A 22,010-nucleotide genomic window follows, 5' to 3' on the forward strand; every position below is an offset into this window, starting at 1 on the left:
CGCGATGGACAGAGACTAGTAGAAAATACGACCTTTATTACTAACCTGGGTCAGATTACGGGGATACACCGGCAAATGAACACCCGACCCATTTCAGATGGTTGGATCATGCAAATCATTTCGATGACGATCTCATACCCTTTTTTATTTTGTTTTCTTATTGTTGAGCAAGCAGAATTTGTATACATGCGATTGTTTTCTTGCTTATTGGTTGGAATAAAAAATGCAATGTGCAAAACGTGCTTCAGATACGGAACGTGCGGAGAGACTTTCTTTACTAAACCATCAAATCTTCAATATATGTGGAACCTATAGGATCTATATGGAACCAACATATTTACAGAATACTTAGTCCACAACAATCCATAACACAATTCCGGTACTATATGTAATGATATGTTTACATTTAGTCATTAAATGTCTGCGGTCAGTGACAGCAAACAATAAAACTGAAGTTATGTTAAAAAATGTCTTTACTCTTTCAAACATTTTCTCTTAAACTGTTTTGTTCAAAATTCTAAAGTGAATTATTTGATTTAGTATTTCTGTTGATGATTTCAATCTTTTTTGAAACCCAGTGATTCAGTGAATCACAGACAGACTGACATAGACTGTTGGTCATAAAGGGGGTTGTTGTCTTTGAAAGACTATACAGTCCATATGTCAGCCTTTACACCCCCTTATCCCCCTTCCCCCGAACACACACACGTGAGCGGGTCTGAGCTGTGATTATCTGTGCTCCTTCTGTTCATACTTCTCACCATGACACCCAGTAAAGACCCTCACCCCGCTTCTCTCCATCTCTAACATAAAGTAACGCTTCTCATTCAACATCACGTACGGCTCTCACTATATAATCATCTTTAGCTTTTGAATTTACACATTTTGCAAAAGAAAACAATTTTCCATATTCTCGCAAATCACATTTTAATATAAGAACCAATCTTAAAACCGAGCAAGCACAAATGTCTGGACATCAGTTGTTCCACTGATATTTCATCATTTGAGTTTGTTATGTCTTATATTTATATTATACATGAGATATGCAAGTAAACGTAAGAACAGATAATGCTCTGATTGCTTAACTGTTCCAGTTGTGATAAACAATATTTGTAATATTTTCCAGCATTTATTATTCTTTGGTAATGACATTTAATGGCAATACAACTATTTTTGTTGGTTCATTGTGAATTAACTAAACACATCAACTTTTCATTATAAAATTAGTAAATGCTCAAATTAAGATGAACAAAGATTATGAAATAAATGCGGGTGAAGAATTGTTCGTTGTTAACCATGTTAATGTTAACAAACAACGTTTCCTGTTAGGTGCTACCACTAAAATGAACAAACAATAAAGTTGTATTTGTATTACCAAAGAAAAAAAAATTAGCTCATTGTAAATACGTGTCAGCTTTACTAATGTTCATGACCAGATTAAGTTGCTCTAAAAATATGTAGTTTATATACTTTTATGCATAAAAGCCTTTTCACCATCGTTAGTTCTATAGTTAAAACTACACAGCAGTGCATTTCTACACTCAAGACCAGAAAACTTTCCCCTGATTTAAAGGCAACAGACTGCGCACACATTTGCATACAGCTGCGGGTGTCTGCATGAGCTCAACTTCTACTTCTTTGTTATGAGGGATGAACAGAACCTCCTGTGGCAGCTGCCTAACTGTGACCCCCGAAGGTCAGAGGCCACAGACTCCTTTCCCACACCGGAGTCTGCTTTCTTAAAGATCTGTGCCATTACCAGCACTTTCTCTCATTCACAAACCAAGTTTGTTAACGAATAAAAAACACAAGGAGTTGTACTCTTTAAATATCTCTATTTATTAATCTTAAAATAGGTTCATTTTATTCTACATAAATGTTGACGGGAGGAAACCCTCGCAGAAGCAGAAAATATGAACACTTGCCGTTAATTTAAAATACTGTCAAAATAAAATGAACAGAACAGAGTAACATTATTAAAGGGACAGCTTATGTCGAATGCAAAAAAAACGTTCCTCCATCCTCCACATGCCAGATGCGAGTTACGTCGAGTTCAGCCGTGATGAATTTTCAGGATGTCTGATGGGTTGTTATTGCCGTTTTTTAAAGCTTTAAACACTTCCAAAACACACCACTATACATCCCAGCAAGAACTGAAGCTACGAATGGTGATGGAGGCCTTGTGACTTTAAACTCAAGTCGCCCCAATTTTGGAAAGCCTTAAAGGAACAACTCAAGACAAGATTCTCCATCATTTACTCACCCTCGTGTCCTTCTGACCTATGACATTAAACATTTCTATTTTTCTACACGACAAAAGTGGATGGCATTTCTGTCGCACAAGCTAAACACTAAGGGTTCCCAAATCTTTCCTTACGCTGTAAATTCTCAGTGACTGTCAAAGTTTTCAAACATTTAGTTATCATTATCGATCAAGAAAACTTTGAATGCAATGGACTAATCATTTACTTTATGGTACACTTGATCCATTTTAGAGCTGGAGACTTGTGTATAAAACTTTGCATTCACACACTGTGAGGATGAAATTTACGCACAGTCTAAAGTGTCCAACAATGAGCACATATAGTAAAAAATAATAAAAACATATGTGCGTGGACAAATTGTCGCATAACGGACACTGAAATATATCAAAACTAGGGCTGTGAAACGATTAATCGCATTCAGAATAAATGTTTGTGTTTACATAATGTCTGTGCATATTAATTCAGCATTTATAGACATATGTATATACTGAAGAAAACTATAAAAATGAATAGCCGTTTCAGTATCATTTCAGCTATTGGTAAATATAAATAGAACTATCTTAATATTTCCAAAATGCAAAATTTATATGCACAGTACACAGACATATGTTATGTAAACACAAGCTTTTATTCTAATAAAAACTAAACTTAAGCATAAATATGTCGATACATTAGCATGACTACATACATTTAGTACATTAAATATGAATCTCACTTCACTACTGTCATTCTGTGTTTTATGAAAGAAAACAACACTTGTCTGATACGACAGGAGGGTGAAAAAATGATCGTTTTCATCTGTAAATGAACTGTTCCTTTAAATGAGTTACTGTTATGTGTGATGAAGAGTGGAAAATGTTAGGACATCTTATGAAATGTTCACAACAACGCAGATGTTTCATCTAACAGGAATCAGAAACATCCACACCAGTTCCTATGATCACACAGATGAAGCACATTCTAGGTTTAGCGTCTTAAGTCACCACATGTGTCCACTTTTAACTCTCTAAAAGTGAGAGTGTCTTCTTCATTAAACCTGTGAAATTAAAGATGGACGTCAAAGCATAACAGAAGCATAAATCAAATAAAACTTTTTTGATTTGAAATGACCAGTTCCCTTTTTTAACACGCCGCTCACTGGCGTTCTCAATGTGACTTTATAAAGAAGCCCAAGATAGAAGCACTCTTAAAGGGACAGGTCAGTTTAGGTGGGGCTAAGTGACTCAAAACGTTTATCACAGCCACCAGTGAATTTCTTAAAGGGTCAGAGGTCGACACGTGTCGACTGAAGCAGGATGAAGCGAAATAATTCACATTCAGGTAGTGAGTGTTTCTAATACACAGTGGTGTGACAAATAATAATCTTGAGGAAGAAACATGTTCTTGCTTAAACTTAAAACTTCTCATTTCATTTATACAGACTGAACATATTGCCAATAAGTACAATTTAAAGAAACAGTGCACCTCAAAATGAAAATTCTGCCTTTCTGCCATGGAAGACAAATGTTTTGAAGAATGTGTTCATCAAATACTTTGTATCATTTGGCATCGGTCACTATTATGCTTTCATTGTATATTAAAAGGAAGTGTGAGGATTCTTCAAAACATGTTGTTTAATAAAGAAAAGCTTCAAAATGACATGAGGAACAGCAAACGATGACAATTTCATTTTAGGCGAACTATTCCTTGAATTGCAGTGTTCAAGATGCCCATTGCTCTTCAAGCATAGTTTCGTATGTGTGACATCAAGTGTAAAACATAGCAAATATTAATAAATAGTTTCAGTGGTGTTCCGGGGAAGCGTGATGTAGAAAACTAAGATGCTGTCAAATTGCTTAAAGAAGTCTATATGCAAATTAGACCCCCAACAAAATTGGTCGTCACACGTTGATTGTATTCACAAATAGATATCTGAATAAAAAACACCACTGTCGTAATAAAAGCAAGGGCCTGTTGCATGATATTTAAGACAAACGTGCTCAGGATACACACACACACACACACAAGCAGTTTTACATAAGTAACACACACTTCAAGGTTTCTTCTCCTCACACAGCAGCATTAAATGATTGATCTGGTTCACACTCACACACACAAGCGTTCGCTCTGGTCACAGTAAGACCAGCAGGTTTGCATTCATCTCGGCTAACAGGTGCGCAAGCTGCCTGACAGGAAATTACGTCATTAAAAACAGGAAGGGGCATGGTTGGGACGTATCGGCAAGAGGATCCTGAGACGGACAGCAGAATTACATGCGTGACGGTGTTATCTTGGGATGGAGGGGACTAAAGCGACTCAAACCATTGAAACTTTAGCCGAGGATCAGAGCATCCTTAAATTAGTGATAAGTCTGAAGCAACAGGTTTTGTGTGATCTTTTAAAAAGTTTATATTTTAACGCATAATGAGAAGAATAGATGTATATTTTGCATTAGGAAAATAAAACCCCACAAAATATAAATAATCATGTCAATGACACAAAATCAACCACAAACACATAAGCAGAATAAATTAGGACTTTCCATTTTCAGATTCTTTTTTTCGTTTGGGGTAAAATATGACCTGGGCTTCGTTCTTGGAAGCTTTATGACCATTTCACAATCCGTATTTATTTCTGCAAAGAAGCCCCAGAATGCCTTGCAGGCTTTAAGTACTTAAGAGTTTGTTTGTAAATGTTTTTTTAGAAGGATATATCTTACAAATAAATTTTTTGAATACTGACATAATTATGTGAAATTCATAGTAAAGAATGCATCTAACCATAACTGACCTGTATAAAAACAGACATCATTTACTCCTGTAGCAGTCTCACAGTGACAAATAAATATTCAGATATATCAAAGTGTGTACAACAGTGACCGCTTTTGTTATCTAAAACACTTTTTGAACCATGAACCTTTTGTCTGTTATTAAATCCAGCAGTGAAATTTAATGTATTGTATCGAGTCACTCAGCCCACCAATCACGTTTATGAGTGTATGTGTGCAAGTATCTGATCACAGCAGATATCTGTGCCTGTCTTCATCCAGCGTCAGGTCAACCACCTCAGGAGGCGGAACCCAGCCCGACTGTGCGGAGACGGACGTCCATGGAGGTGGCGCTCTTTGTTTCCAGGAAGAAATGGATTGGATCACGCCACCACGGGGAAATCTTGAGACAACACTACAATCATATTAAATATACAAACGCATTATTGCATTAACATTAAAGTAACAGACACATGCAAGTGGTTTGTTGCTTTGACAAGTAAATTAAATTAATAGATGAATAGTTTCACATTGAAATAGTCTAATATCATGTAAAAGTCATGAATTAGATAAAAGATGGTACCTGGCATTCTCCTGAACTCCGACAATCTCCACCTCACTGTCTGTGGAGGGCGGGCTCACCTGAGACGGCTGTACCTCAACAGCACCTGCACAAAGACAACACACAAAATTAAGCCCATCTTGAACAAAATAAACAAATATATTATTTACAGTATTTTTAAACAAACAAAACATAGACAAAACGCAACGTACACACAAACCATTGTACTAAGAATTAAACGGCACATTATCACACAGCTCTCTGGAATACTTGATTCTGATTGGTCAGTTGTGACATTCCAAGGTCTGTTATTCCTGATAACAAATCTCTAAAACACACCAGCCGTCTGCGAACTGCGAGTCATCGTGTCTGGTGCAGTTTAATAGTAAGTAATTAAATATAAATGCGCCCAATTAATAACAGTAGACTGAAGATGATTAACCAAATGTCATATTCATCTTGAACTCTGCGTTGTTCATTAGAAGCATCTAGGACCATACACGTACAAGGTTTGCATTGGTTATAAATGAGCTTGCATGTACACTACACATGACTTGTATGAAACATACAGTGAGGGAAATAACTATTTGATCCACTGCTGATTTTGTATAAAGGTTATAAGTTGATTTGCATTTCATTCAGTGAAATAAGTACTAGATCGTCTAGCAACCAGCAAGAATTCTGGCTTCACAGATTGGTCCTATATGGACCCCAGATTAGTCCTGTCACTTTAAGAAAGTCCTCCTAAGTCATCTTGTATGTATATGTATATAAAAGATGCCTGCAAACAGAATCTGCATCTTTCATGTCAACCTCTCCACATCGGTCGAGACCAAATAGGTTTCAAAGGATGTGAGGGACCTGCACAAACCTTGAATAGGCTACAGACAGAAGCTTGGTGAGGAGACAACTGTTGAAGCGATCGTTTGGAAATAGAAGAAACACAAAATAACTATTCATTGCTCTTGGTCTGGAGCTCCATTAGAGATTTCCCCAATGGGATAAAGATGAAGACTAAACGGAGGAAGCTTAATGATTTCAAGACAGTCGGGACCACAGTTAGCAAGCAAACCACCGGTAACACGCTTTGACACAATAGATTGAAATTCTGAAGCACCCACAACGTCCTCCTGCCCAAGAAGGCCAGTCTGAAGTTTGATCAAAATGATTCAGGGCTTCGGAGAAAGTTCTGCGAGACTACATTACTGTTTTTGGAGGGAGATAAATGCTGACTATGACCCCAAGAACATCTTCACTACAGAGAAACACAGTAATGGAAACATTTGGGGCTTGTTCTCTGCTCGACTTCACCGCATTGAGGGGCTGAGGGACGAGCCCATGGGCCGTAATATCTTGGACGAGAACCTCATCCACTTATCTAGATCACTGAAGATGTGCCTTAAACATGACAAAGACCCAAAGACGACCAAAGAGTGTCACAATGAGAAGCACACAGTCCGATAGAAAATCTGTGATAGAGACTAAAACTGCAATTAGCTGAGCGACAGCCAAGAAACCTTTAAGATTTACAGAGGAGAGGACTCGAATGTATCCTGACACGTGCAAACCTAGTGACCAACTATCAGAAACAAGGGTTTCTCCACCAAGTACAACGTTTTGATTTGCTCGGTGATCATATAATCATTTCACTGACTGAAATGCAAATCAATTTAGAACCTTTATATCAAATTTTTCCCCTGACTTAAAATAAACTTACAAAATCAGCAGATCTTCAAATCATTCTTTCCTTCACTGTATGCTTTTTAACATTTAAAGGAGTAGTTTACTATAAAATAAAAATGTCATGATAATTCACTCACCCTCATGTCACGTCCGTGTGTTTATTTCTTCTATTGAAAACAAATTGAGGCTTTTGAGGAAAGCTTACCAGAGTTCTTCTCCATATAATGCACTTAAACGGGGTCTATTGGTTAAGATCCAAATTTCTGCTTCATCACAGCTTCAAAAGGTTCTACATGACACCAGCCGATGAATAATGGTGTTGTCTAGCTTAACCGTGTCATTTTTCAAGAAAACAAAAAAATTACACTTTTCAAATATGCAGTAAATACACGGATTGCACTGTATATACACGTCCACGACTCCCGTATCATGCAATCGCGTTGGAAGGCTTACGTGAAAGATTGAAACATCCCTGAAACGTACACGAACTGACCATGTTAAACAATAATCGTGCACAAAGACATATAACGTGTCATTCAACATCCAGTTTTGAAAAGGTTGTTGCGATAGAAAATATCCTTATTCATCGGCTGGTGTCGTGAAGAGCCTTTGAAGCTGCGATGAAACAGAAATTTGGACTTTAACCAACAGCCCCCGGTTTAAGTGCATTATACCATGGAGTCAACACACACAGATGATGTTCATTGAGGTTTTTTTTTTTACTTTATAACAAAAAAAAACAAAAAACACAGATGTGACAAATAAGTTTTTGTTAAATAGCTTAACATTGTGGCTTCACCAAACATGCCTCTTCAACAAAATAACAAATTAATTTTAATAGCTTATGTTTTTACAGATCAAGTAGAGGAAAAAAGTATGGAATCACTCATATTCCTCGAATAGCAGTTGACCGATCAGCTTTGTAGGATGGAGCAAGTTTTTTAATTTCCACCACAAATATTCAATCGGATTGAGATCCGGACTGTTTGCTGGCCATGTCATAGAGTTGATTTGCCTTTCCTGAAGAAAAGCTTTCACACTCTTCGCTCTGTGGCGGGATGCATTGTCATCCTGAAAAATGACTCCTCCATGGATGGGATGAGAAAAGGGTCCAAAATTTCAATGCACTGTTGAGGTAATAATTGCCATATCTGGTCCTTTACCTGCAACCCCATATCATAAATGAGTTGGGAAATATGATTGTTTTCTTCAGGAGGTCATCTTTATATGGTTCATTAGAACGGCACCAGACTAAAGTTCCAGCGTCATCTCCTTGGCCAATGCAGATCCAATCATCCACACTCCGTGAATGCTTCTTCATAGCCCACTGTAACCTTGCTTTCTTCTGTTTTGGCGTTTGTTTGGCTTTTTATATTTAAATCCCAGCCGGTTTCTTAGTTCTGTCACAAACATTGACTCCTGTTTCCACCCATTTGTTTTGTTGTGCATTTTCAGTTTTCAAGGCATATTTTGCTTTGAGTTTTCTATCCTGACGCTTTGACGTCTTCCTTGGTCTGCCTGTATGTTTTCCTTTTATAACCTTCCCATTCTGTTAATACTTGCACCAAATTTTAGAAACAGCGGATTGAGAGCACAATTCCTTGTTTTATAATATTTCAACGGTTTCAACTGACAACTCTTTTGTTGGAGCCATGTTTCCTATCGATTAGCCACGTCCAACAGCTCATGAAGGTGTGTTAGCACTCTCTTTTAACTGATGACTAATTCGCATTTTTAGACTTGTCCTAGTATGCGTTTTAGAATTGAAAAGTAAAGATGATTCAATATTATCCTCAACATTATGTGATTTAAGTGAAGAACCTGATCTGTCAAAACATAAGCCATTGATACACTTTTTAATTTTTTTTGTTAAAAGCATATGTAATGAAGCTAGAATGTTAAACTATTTAACAAAAATGCATCATATCTGTGATTTTTCTGTTTGCTATAAAGTAAAATCCTCAATGAACATCATCTAAGTGTGTCGATTCCATCATTTTTGCCAGAGAATCTTTGGATAAGAACCCTGAAAGGCTTTCCTCGTAAGCCTCAAACAGAAGAAATAAACACACGGACGGCTTGTACGACATGCGGTTGAGTGAACACTCATGAAATTAAATTTTATATTGAACTACTCCTTTAACATTAACATTTTCTTTTAATACAGCTTTGGCTTTCCATTCATCACTACACCTTTAAGATATCTGAAGAGAACAGACACATGCATCTGTTCTTCTGTTGCACAAAGGATTGTGGGAAATATTAGGCCTGAAACATGCACGGATGCACACATTCAAAATGTGGGCACCTTGAGCATTGTATACATATGATAATAAGAATGAGTACTAAGTGAATTGAGACGCACACATTTAGGCTCAAAACAAACCTGAGAGCGAGTTTGACTGCTTTTCCTGCTCTGAGTGAGTGTCTGAAATATCATAGTGACCAACCACTGCAGGACCCACTGCAACACACACACACACAGATTCAGTGCTACATATATTATATATATATATATATATATATAAAAGACGAAATAGTTCCTGTTGAACAACACTGGTCACAAAACATTAAAACACAGAAGAGTTTAGAGGTCAACTTCAGTTCTATGAAACAAATCTATGCTACTCGGTGTACTACAGAGAATAATCATAACAATAAATGTAAAGCATTATAACAGGAAATACAGTGATAAAGACCAACTAGAAAACAAGAGAACTGCATCTTGCATGAAGGCCTAAAAATAGTTTGTAGTCCCATCGACAGAATATGGTTTTGGCTTTATTCGCATCATTTGTGAAGTGGCACCAACACGCTCACATTTTTCTTTCTTTTGTTAGGAATCCGCTGCTTGGTAGAGATACTTAAACTCCTAGTTTAGAGGTTACCTAAGTTTACCACCGCATTGTTGTTAGATCACAAATTGTGAAAGCACTCTCTTATGCTTACATCACAGACGGTCATTTAAACGCTGTGATTTAAACCATTAAATGTTACTGTTATTATAAATACATTTATTTTATTCACCAGAGTCAAACTTGCCCCATGACACTATATTATTATTCCTTTTATAAGGGGCAGTGAGAGTTAAGTACTAAGATAGCCAAGAAAAAGGCTTAGCGTCACAAATATGAATTCACACAAAATGTGTATGGAAGATGAAGTGAGGAAAAACTGGTATATATTTTTGGCTGGTTGGATGTTATTAAAAGTTTGAGTCAAAAACTGTAATAAAATCTGTATATTTATTTACCAGCTTAAGACAGAGCAGACATCAAAACTCAATTATGTATTACATGATGACAAAATGAACTTTACCTGACCCACCTTTTATTTTGGTCAGGCACCATTATAAAAAAATGATGCAACAAATAAAAATATATTGGTTACATAAACCTAGAATTGAGTGACAAATTTAATTAAGTTATTACTTTTATCTAATAAGGACAAAGGATATTTACTCTTACCTAAAACATTGACACTTAAATGATATAGGCAGCCTGATTATGTTTGTGTGGTAAAAACAGTAAAAGCGTAAACATTCTCTCTCAGACACAGTATATAGTACAACAGTAAACATCGTCCTGCAAATCAGTTACTATAGTAAAATTAAAGTAAATGAGATGTCACAAAGGCCCGTCAAGAATACGTACCCGTCATTTCACATCAAAATAATAGGTAACATTTATAAATGGTATTTTAGGTTGCACTTGTAACACGTTACATGTATTTACTTGTAAACTAACGGTACTGTTGACAAAATGTTAATATGGTCTCCTACTTGTAAGAACCTTTGGATAAAAGTGTCTGCCAAATGAATAAATGTGAATATGTATAAATTATGCATAGTAAGATGTAACTAACCCTAATCCGAACCCTACAGTGAGTACCAGGGTTTTTCCTGCACGGAGGAAATTGGAGTTGGGCGCCTCCGTCAAATGTCGTGCCGTCTCAGACTCTTCGCAAGGCATGCATTTAAAGGTCCAGCGTGTTATTTTTGGGATGGTCTATTGATAGAAATACAAAATAATATACAAAGCTATGCCTTCAGAAGTGTATAAAGAGCTTACACAATGAAGCGTTATTTTTTTCTACATGCATCACGGGAACCCTTGCATGTACTATGCAATGTTCTGTCAACAATCATAGTGGAGGGGTGGATTGAACTGTTGGTTGCCATTTTGCAACCTTGCCGCTAGTGTTACTGACTGGACCTTTAACAGTATGTCATTTGTAACTGCAGTTGCGGCATTACACCACATTAGGGGCGCTGTTTAGTTATCACCTCAACAAGGCGATAAAAAGAGTTGCAGAACAAGAGCTTGATGTGTTTCACGGCTGTTTGTTTTGCATCCAAGAACGTTTCATTTCTTGAAATTTTTTAAATCAACATGACGCACATTGTAATGTCTTTATCTGTTCAGTTAGTTCATTGAATCAGCATATACTGTACACAATGAGTTCACCAATATGAACGCACTTTGCATTCAAAACAACTCGCAGACGAATGATTCATTTAAACTATTGAACTTTTTAGTCACTAGCGAATATAAGAGATCATCGAATCATTTAAAGTGAATGCACTTTAGTAATACTCATTAATTCAGTTTGCTATCGAGGGCTGACAAAGTCGAAAATGATAAAAAGCTGCATTTGATAAAAAAAACATTCCTGTTTGGTTGAATAAAAGTAATGTTTTATATAACTTAATAATTGTCATCTATTTTTATCAGAACTTTTAATATGTTGAAGTCACTTTTGTTAAGCTACGGTACAAGATCAGGATGGCACCACCTCCGCCTCATTTTGAGCCAGGAAAAACCCTGATATGTAGATAATTTTAATTACTTTGTATTTAAGTGTATAATTACACTGTAAAATAAAGCGTAACCTAAATATTTGATTAATTAAAGACAATGACGTTTATATTGACATTTCCTATGATGAACAAAGTTTTCTCAGCTAATCATTTTAATGTGACGAAATATCTTAAAGTACAAAAATCAACATGAAATTTCATTGAAAGGTAAATCCACAAAACATAGCGATTTTAAATTTTCATGAATGAAAACAATGAAAATAGTCAACGAAACAAAATCCCCCAAAATAAAAAAGGCATTAAAGATAACATACAAAACACACAATCATAACGGTCTTAAACAACAACTTTAAGGAAAATACAGATTTTGGCGTGAAATATGACTGGGAGATTTAACTACATCTACACGAGAAAAGAAATGAGCGTGGATTTATGTTTTTGTAAAAGGACAATATGACCTGATCCTTTTTAAGTAACATCATTCCAGTGTATTTGCATGTGCTGCCCGAATATTAGTGTTTGAAATAGGGCTGGGCCAAAAACGAGATTTTTCTGTTAATTGTTTTTAGAAATGCGGTCGATTCAATATCGATTCTCAAAAGTCATAAATACATTTTAGTTTTTACAACGGAGATGTTTCAACAGGGAGCCTATCGTTCATTAGGATGCAAGTGTGTCATGATTTGTTCAGACTCAGCGCATAATTACAAATCTAGCGGATAAGACTTGATTTTCATTCACTGGGAAAATGTTGCAAGTACTGCACCGTGAGGCGCAAGGTCTTGCTTTCCCGGCACATAGCTCATCTCTCGCAGCGTGACAATGCACTGAGCTGCCAGCGAGAAGCAGCACATTCAATTCACCGTATGGTGGCCCATTCGTTAATAATAATACAACACAGCTTTTCCAAACACCTTTCACTGTTATGTTGAATGTTTTGATATATAAACATGAACAATTCGTCTGTAAACTAGAACATTATTACATAGATCGAGGCTACGCGCGGTGTTGTTGCCAGTATCACTGCTCTTTCACGTGTGGTGATTTTGTCAGACCATGACAGAAACAGAATTAGACTGACAGGAAATAAATAAACGAGAAAAGCTTTTTTTGGGCAACAAGCTGTGTTATAATACATAACGTTCAGAGAATAGAAGCTAAACGAGTCCGAAAGTGCAACTCAAATTATGAAGGACTATGACGTCATGAATATGTTAATCACCAAAGGCCACAGTTCCACAAATTCCTAGCAAAACACTTTTTATTAATTCACCATTGTAATGTGATGTTTACTGTTCTTTTTCTTTAGAAATATCTTTTTGATATTTATCTGCATGCATTGAACTGAATCTAGGATCGAATCGAGAGATTGAGAATCGAAATCGAATTGGAACATCTGAATCGATACCCAGCCCTAGTTTGAAATACTTGTTTTGTGTGAGCTCTAGGTTAGTGTTCATCACTGAAACTAATGTGCAGGCTGTCAGTACATTACAGCTCTTCTATTTCATGCACGTTCTGCTTTGGAAGCGTTTAAATAAGAACCTACAAGAACAAGCCACAATGCAAACAAGAGGAGTTCTTTGGTAAACGTGCCGATCTTAGTGTTCTAGATCCGATCTTACTGTTCTAGATGAACGGGGATGAGGACACAAATACACAACATGGCAGTCAAGGCAAAACTTCAGCAGTCTTTAGGAGAAACATCTTGTCGGACAAACGTTAATGTCATCATTCTACGGGGAAGACAAATGATTCCTTTAAATGATTAACTAAAACTATTCAACTCCAGCTGAATGGAAGAACCGGCTCTCATAAAGAAAAGAGCTCGCGAAGGCACTGACTGTGGAGGCGCCCTGAGATGTGACTACAAAATAAGAAAAACGAGACACAGATAAAGTTAAAGGGTTAGTTTACCTCAAAATAACCAAATGGGGAGTAAAGCCGTCAAGCTCTCATAAAATGCAACTCATAAGCTCTGTGTGGAAGAGACGAGAAACTGGTCAATAATTATTAATTATATTTAATTAATTACTTAACTTAAATTTTGGTTGGTTTCTCACACAAACCTTCAGCACAAAAGTAATCTGGATAACTCTTACCAAACGTTTGTGAGCTAGAACTATCCAATCCCCACTTACATTGTTTTCAAGGGAGGACCGGCCAGAATATTTTTCACAAAACTATTTGTATTCAATGGAAGAAGGTTAGTCACATGAGTTTGAGGGTGAGTAAATGACAGAATTTAAATGTTTTCCTTTAAAGAGAAATGCACATAAGAGAGCAGAACATAAGTGAGAATTAGGATGATTTAATGAGAAATAAAGAAAACGTTTGTGCATGGTTCTGAGTCTCCACTAAAGAGTGGTGTAATCGAGTCGGCACAGGACATCTAGGCTGGTAATGTTGCTTAAACGGTTGGGTCGGCCGGGTCAACGCTTCCGTTGAGGCTGGCAGTCTGTGTCGGTGGGACCATACTGGCATTCATTCGGGCCATTTGATAGGCCGCCAAAGTCTCCTGTGACTCCGACGACGGCAGGAATGAGCTAACGTGGCTCCGCCCCTCCTGGGTTTCGCTGGACGACAGGTCATCGTCAGAGTGCATCCGGGTCAGTCTGTCCATCCACACGCGAAAGCGCTCCTCGGTCTGTCTTTGCATGGCGGCGAATCGTGTGAGCGCTTCCTCCAAGACTCCGCCCAGACTGCCGCCGGCCACACCCATGTCGAGTTGTCCCCGTCCATGCGCTGAAGCTCCGGAACTCTCGGCTCGGCGGTGACCAGCTTAAAGACAGACGGCAGTGCCGAGAGAGAGACGTCAGACAAACAGGAATGCGGAATGCAGAAAGTGGCGGCGTTAGTGCGTGCACACCGGCGAGCATGCTGGGAACACGTCATGCAGCTCTCGCAGTGCATTCTGAATACAGATCATCAATGATCACGTGACTACAGAAGGCTGAACAGTCACAGAGCAAGATGGCAACAATTTTACCCAATAAACCCTTAGAAGGAAGTGAAGATAGAAGAGCAAGCTAGTGAACAGCTGTCTGGATTTCAAGAAACCTTGACTTTTCAATGCAAATGTTATTGTTAATTTTAAAAATTGTTAAAGCTGCAATAGATAACTTTTGCCTCTCTATCGACATCTACGACTAATGCCACAGTCAGTTTACACTTTGAGCATGCAAAATTAGTTTGGACGGTGCTGCGAAAATAGCCGGGTGCAATTCCTCCATTACATTTCTGTACCGAGAGTTCACGCTGTGGCATTTTAATCTTCTATTGGTCTCACGCACTCACGTGACATGAATTCGCAGGTCAGAGTTTACCAAACTTGAACTTTTCGACGCAGCGACATCTTTGGAGAGGTTTGCGTTTCCAGTCTGTCGCATTGCATGCGTAAAACTGGAAGTCATTGGAGCAAAAAGTCAAGTGTGACCGCGGCTTAAGGCACTGTGAATTAAGATATGGTTAGAAGAGATTTAAATCATTTGCTGAAAAACGTTGCATTTTTAACCCGAAAGAATTTACAGATTGCAGCTTTAAGATACGCTTAAACCTTAAATAACAGTGTGTTGCTTTAAAATAATGAGTATTCTGCAAACACAACATAAACGAGACTATTAAGTTTTAGCGATATACGTACACTGAACGTAGCCCTTTAATATGTTAACAGATATCTAGCAAATAAAGAGCCTCATACAGTCTTCACAAATATTACGATTATTTTGGCCAATATTGAGATCCCGATTATTTAACACGATTACTCATTAACCTTTAAAACAACATCGAAAAATAAATACAACTTTGCTTTTAAACTCTGAATTTAACTGAAAGATAAATGCAAAGAAATAGCACTGCTGAACCACTGTAAAGAAAAGGGTGCGCTGTGGGTTTTTACTACAAGAAAGGAGAGGATCCTTGCTAAATGGAATGCAGCACAATAATTGTTTACCTCGATACTTTTGATACGATTACAATTCATTTTCGATTAATTGCACAACCCTACCTCACAGTGCAGCAGTTATTGACAATAATTCATTAGTGAACGAAGTGATTTTGTTACACAAGTGGTGTTTAAATTCGTGCTTGCTATTAAATGCACAAGCTTCAAATGTACCGCTGCTTTATAAATAAAAAAGCTAAAAATACAACAAATGCATATGAACTCATCAACTGAACCAACTAGCTAGATGACCATCCTGACCCATTCCAAAAATCACAACTGGAAAAAATCCTGCAATCATGATCACAGATGCTACGACCCGGTCAGTCACCAGCGTGACCCCCTGAAAGCACAATGCCCTCTGGTGGCCTTTGTAGTTAGTGTTTTTTGTATAAAAGAAAGACCTGAATGAGAAGTATTTCATATGCACAAAACACACAAATAACAGAACACTGGCACATGACACAGTCACATTAAAACAGATATTCAAACACAACATCAAGACAACCAACGACACAATAAGGAAACTTTATAATACTCAAATGTGCCCTGGAAGAAAAGCCATACATTCCGCTCTGGTATAATCATAAGGACTTTGTTTTGTATATGTTAAAGGATGTGTAAGAACTACGGGATGGCTGATCTAGATGGTCATCATTTGTAAAAGGGAAAAGTTGTCCTCCCCTGACATTTTATATATGAGGTCAGTCAACACACATGCATGCACTATAACACGGGCACTGATTGGTGCAAAAAATCCTGAATGTGTTTGTTTAAATGATGTGACTGATGTGCGACAAGACTCATCTACGGGCCAATCCCTTATTTTGACATTTTTGACATGCACTAAACAATGCAGAAGAGAAAATGAACAATGACTTCAGATACATGTGTTGGATTGTTTTAGAACAAGTGGATGGAAGATTAGATATTCTTCATCATTTGATTCTGAAACGATTCTCTACACATCTATATTTATATATCTAAATTTACACGATTCTTAAAGTTACAGCTTTCAAATCAAACCGTTTGTCAAGTTAGTAGTTTTGTATTGGGTTTCTGTGGGTTTGCACAAGTATCCATAGTGTGATTGTCAGTGCTGTATGTATTCACTTTTGCATTTAAAACAATTATTAACAATTAAAAAATCAAATTGTGAATTTTTGTGAATCGATCCAGAATCGCTTTGAGAATCAAGATGCATCAGTTTCTGACACTAGACTAAAGTCAGTCTAGTTGTAGACTACATTCTCCGTGTACGGGTTTGTACGCTTACCTGGTGCGTGAGAGTTGATTGTATCGCCCTCATTGTCTGACGAGGCGGTTAATGGCGATGATGATGAAGAGTGGGCTGTGATGTCACTGTCGCTGGTGCTGCTGTCCTGGAGCACGTCTGGCTTGCGCCTGGCCGCTGCCTCCCGCTTCTGCCGTAACTGTCTCATGCGCTGTTTCTGTTTCTGGCTGCGTGGACCCCTGACTCGAACGCGCCCGTTCACCTGCTTCTCCTGGCAGCGATTCTTCTTGGCTGCCATGGCAACAGTGGAAGTGTCGCTCTCAGAATGCGAACGGCGCGACTTCCTGCCCGCTGCTTGGGTGGGTGCGGCCACTTCCTCGGCCGACGAAAGCGTGTCGGAATCGCCCAGGTGACCGGAGGAGGATGGCGACTGCCGGCAGACGGAGGAGTCGCTGTCTTCTTGCGGGCAGGTGGTCGAAGTAGGTTCGGTTTCCCGTGTCTGCCCGGGGGCGGAGTCTCTGTGAAGCTCCTTTAGTAAGCATGGCATGGAGAGCAGGGGGGCGGGCTCTTTGTCAGGACTCTGTATGCTGTCTGCCTCTTCACACGCTGGAGAGCTGGTGGGCGTGGAATCTTGTCTCGGGGGCATGTCTTGCTCCTCAGAGGTGGCCCCGCCCTCTGATGGGCATTCTGGGAGCTTGTTGGCCTTCTGGACATCAGTCATCTCTGGAGGGCGGGGCCACAGGCAGGGTGTATGAAGTGGCAGTTGCGAAGTGATAAACAGGGGCGGATGATCTGTAAAAAAAGTGTATCAATACAAGTTTATAAATCAAAGTGATAGAGGTTTGGAATGACACGAGGATGAATAAATGATGCAAGAATTTTCATTTTGGGTGAACTAGCCCTTTATGAAGGTAAATTATTAAATAACTAAAATTGCAAACTGTAGTTGGCATTGCACACTTTTGTATAGGTGGCCGAATGACAGAATCCTCGCCCCATTAGATCAGACTGAAACCCGACACAGCAAGAGCTCTATCAGACGGTCAGAGATCACCAATGCATAATGCATGAAGATCTCGCATCACACTGCGTGCATGCACTTAACTGCTGTAAATGGCACGTGCAGCTGTCTGCTATAACTCTGTAATGTATATAACTCAATGCACGGATGTGTTTCCAGAATCAGAGTTTGGAAAACACGACACAACACTACAATACACGTGCAATTAAATGCTTGAATGTATTACATAAACAACCTTTAGAGGAGAAAAGAGATCCAAGTAAACAAATGCACTCAAAAGTTGCATCGGATGAAGTGAAATGCTGCAGCGCTGCGTTAACTCTGCGACACACTTTTGCGGCAACACATACAGTCTGGAAGTTCACTCGTAACACTTTAACCTGCACATTTGCTCATCGAAACGAGATATTTGTAGTTTATATTTATATATATCCGTGTAAAAACGCGGAAATTATTTGAAGAGAAAGCAGGTTTTATTCAAAACTGCTGCACGGGCTTAAAATGGAAGGACGCGCCGCCGACAACAGCACGCGCAACACAACGACAGCGGCTTACCTGGATCAAATCTGTCCTCATGTGTGTTTTCTCCTGAACATGTTGCGCTTAGATTGATATATGAATGTAAACGCGTAGTTTATAAATAATATGTGAAATAACAACTCTTGGTTCTCGACTTTCCGAACCCTTTAGCAGTTTGCTAATTTAAAATGTCCCCACTAGCCGTCGCTGGAACAAATGTGCAGACGTCATTTCCGGGTGAAATGACGCAGACGAAAGTCAACATCACCGCCGTGAGGTTTGGAGAGGTGTTGCGTTTATTAAACACGACAGGAACAGGTCACACTTTTCAGGTATATACAGTTTTATTTTTGACATTCGGGTTTATCTAGATAAGGTGTTCATGAAGTCCACTTTCTGCTCCAGCTGAGCATCCAAGGCAGCCTGACGAAACAAAACATTTATTTATTTTATATATTATTAAAAAATATTCACAAAAAGGTCAAACGCAAGAAGGTGAAATGAGAATTACCAGCTCTCGTTTAGCTTCCTCGATTTTCACTCGTGCCAAAGCTGGACTCTGTGTAGACAAGACCAACAAAAAGTTAAAACTATTGACACATTAACAACCCACACATCCAATAAGAAAATCGTTTTTAACTTAAACCAGACTGAAATAAAATGTGAATAGATTTCTGTAAGGCTGCCAGGCTTTTGCTGTCTGGTTAAGTGAAAAACCTTATATCTGATGTACTTACAGGGCTCAGGTCACTATATGGCTCTAGTTTCTTTTTCAAAGGTAGTGTTTCGTCCTTTAGTGCTGCAATTTTCTAAGTATAGGAGAAAATTTGGCAATTAACTGTCAACTTTTTTGTCAAAACTGTCAACTTTATTTTATGAAACCTCAGTCTTAACCTGTGATCTGGTTAGTAATTCCAAGGGTAGGTTACCTCTGACAACTGCAGAATGGCGTGATGTGTAAGAGAATCGTCCATCTGCCGTGAGTCCAATTTTTCCTGTCACAAACACACAGATTCAGTTTGTAAAGCTGGAAGCAAGATGTCACACACCCAGGTCTCCAGCCTAAACATACAACACCTGTGCAATTTTATTCCGGCGGGCGAGGTCTCTGGATTTATTCTTCATGAAGTCCATGTTGAGAAGTCTTTCCTCGGCTGTAGCTGCTTCCACCTGTTGTATGTGTGTGATCTTCATTAAATCACTGAAAGACAAAGCCCCAACATCATTTTGAAATACATCTCTGCTGTTATTTATCTATAAACTAGAAGAAAAGATAAGAATCCACATTTTTTTAAACAAAAATGTAAAACAGTGATAAACCTGGGTTTTCTTACTCTTGGAGTTTCTTCCGAAGCACAGCTGTGGCCGTCATTTTTTTTCTGACAGTGGAAAGTTCCCGCTGTAATCTCCTGTCTGTTTTTTCAGCCCCCAGCACGTCATTGGTCAGTTTATTGATTGCAGGCAAGTAGCTGATAAACCCAACAGAATAGATAGAAATGAATTACGCACAGAATTTAACATATTATTTTGGATCACTTAAGGTGCAAGGATTTTGTGTGTATGTGCTTGTTTTGTGTAAAAGTTGCCGTTCTGACGTCGCTGAAATATATAATGAGAAGGGAAAATGAATGATGCATGTAAGAGAGACGTTGTTTTACCTCCCGAGTGATGTGTCTTTGAGTTTGAGCACTTCCGCTGTGGCCTCCAGCACTGACAACAGGTCTGCTGTGGGTTTGGACACTGCCCCTGGCTGATGTCCCACTCCCTGGACAAGCACCTCTAACAGATGGGCAGCTGTCATAAAATAAAACAAAATCCACCACACGAGCAGATGGATTTTTACTTTCCATGGATCAAGAAAAGTGTGGTCGCTTTTGTATATCCTAAAATACAGCTCTACGTGTCAATTTCATACATCAGCTAAAATCACCTTGACAACTGTTACTTTATATGAACTACAAAAATAGCTCAAATAAAGAATGTCACCTTCACTGCTGTATTCTTCTGCTTTCTGCTCGTGGTCCTGTATGAGCAGCTCCACCTCTCTGCATCTCATGTCACTGTTCTCCACCAGCTCGTGCAGAATCTCTATCGTCCGCGTGTTCACTTCAAAGTCGGGTACGGGCTGCTGACCAAACACCTTCTTTAGCCACTGCGTCACCTGCGATTATGCAAATAAGACATGACAGACAAACTTAAAATAACAAATACTGCCGTTCATTGCCACGAGACTTGTGTATGTGTGCGAGTTGATTTATCTAAACACGTGAGACTACTAACGGTAGGTTACATAGAACCGAAAACAGAACGCGGATAGACATCCGTTTACTTCCAACTATAAGATTATAACTCACGGTTTTGCTTTTCTCACACATGTTTACAACGACTGTCTGCTCCTCGCGTGTAGTTACTAAAATGTTTAATTGCAGTAATAAATAAACTTTCTAACGCAAGCGAAGATCCCGCCACTCTGTTTGTATTTCTTGTTCCGGGGTTTCAAAGCGCATGTTGCCATTTGCTGGCCGCTGGCCAATGAGGTTCGAGAGATAAAGGGCACATCTTCTTCTTCTTCTTTAAGGTTCTAATGGCGGTTGACAAACAACAAAATGGCGCCTTACTGCCACCAACAGGTATGGAGTGTATTAAAAGGGCACGTCACGGACGACGTGGTTTTATCTTTATTTTTACGGTATTCTGATGGAATTAATTGTATTGCTTAAAATGAAATACCCCTATGTATGTTTCGTATTTTTTATGTATTATGTATTTGTCTCTGTTAGATTTAATTTCTGCATAAATTAATACAAGCCCGCAAAATAATAAATTGTGAGGTTGTCAAGCTCACTAAAGACATTCCTAGCTAAATAGTAGAAGGGATTCCCTTCTGGCTATTTTTGTGGAGGAGGGGATTTCTTAAAAGCCAAACATGCTTTATCTTACAATGCTGTACCTTATTTGGTCATTCTGTGAATCCATGGACATACGAAACCCCCCAGACGTCTTTCTGGTACCGTATATAAAGACTTGTTGCTTCTAAAATAAATGAGTTCAAGTGCTCGATGCCTCTCTGTGTCTTGTTTATGTGCTCCCAGATCCGCAGAAGAATTATCTCACAACATCCAACCTATTTATTGAGATTTGAATGGTGATCCAAAACACAGAAAAATGATAATGTTAGAGACTTATTAAGTTTTATTGTTATTATTATTTTGTTGTTTA

General features: G+C 38.5%; 2 protein-coding genes across 5 annotated transcripts; both read right to left on the reverse strand.

The window, feature by feature from the left end:
* Positions 1-1,819: 1,819 nt before the first annotated feature.
* Positions 1,820-19,065, reverse strand: ark2n (arkadia (rnf111) N-terminal like PKA signaling regulator 2n). Of its 3 annotated transcripts, XM_079486384.1 has the most exons (5): positions 18,828-19,065; positions 17,294-18,043; positions 9,642-9,719; positions 5,594-5,678; positions 1,820-5,425 (listed from the first exon to the last, which is right to left on the reverse strand). In XM_079486384.1, the coding sequence occupies exons 2-5, from the start codon at positions 17,970-17,972 to the stop codon at positions 5,260-5,262; spliced, it is 1,008 nt and encodes a 335-aa protein (XP_079342510.1). In that variant the 5' UTR covers positions 17,973-18,043; positions 18,828-19,065; the 3' UTR covers positions 1,820-5,259. The 3 variants fall into 3 exon arrangements, with proteins under 3 accessions (XP_079342510.1, XP_079342511.1, XP_079342509.1); XM_079486385.1 differs by lacking the exon at positions 9,642-9,719; XM_079486383.1 differs by lacking the exons at positions 1,820-5,425; positions 5,594-5,678; positions 9,642-9,719 and adding an exon at positions 13,992-14,855.
* On the reverse strand, positions 18,890-21,893 carry haus1 (HAUS augmin-like complex, subunit 1). Of its 2 annotated transcripts, none has more exons than XM_079486386.1 (9): positions 21,146-21,315; positions 20,778-20,952; positions 20,450-20,585; positions 20,126-20,260; positions 19,869-19,992; positions 19,721-19,786; positions 19,529-19,600; positions 19,303-19,350; positions 18,890-19,214 (listed from the first exon to the last, which is right to left on the reverse strand). In XM_079486386.1, exons 1-9 carry the CDS (start codon positions 21,164-21,166, stop codon positions 19,155-19,157), a joined length of 837 nt encoding a protein of 278 aa, XP_079342512.1. In that variant the 5' UTR covers positions 21,167-21,315; the 3' UTR covers positions 18,890-19,154. The 2 variants fall into 2 exon arrangements, with proteins under 2 accessions (XP_079342512.1, XP_079342513.1); XM_079486387.1 differs by lacking the exon at positions 21,146-21,315 and adding an exon at positions 21,742-21,893 and having other exon boundaries at positions 19,114-19,214.
* Between the last annotated feature and the right edge of the window lie 117 nt (positions 21,894-22,010).

Source organism: Barbatula barbatula (genome assembly GCF_947034865.1).
Source record: "Barbatula barbatula genome assembly, chromosome: 22".
Lineage (NCBI taxonomy): Eukaryota > Metazoa > Chordata > Actinopteri > Cypriniformes > Nemacheilidae > Barbatula > Barbatula barbatula.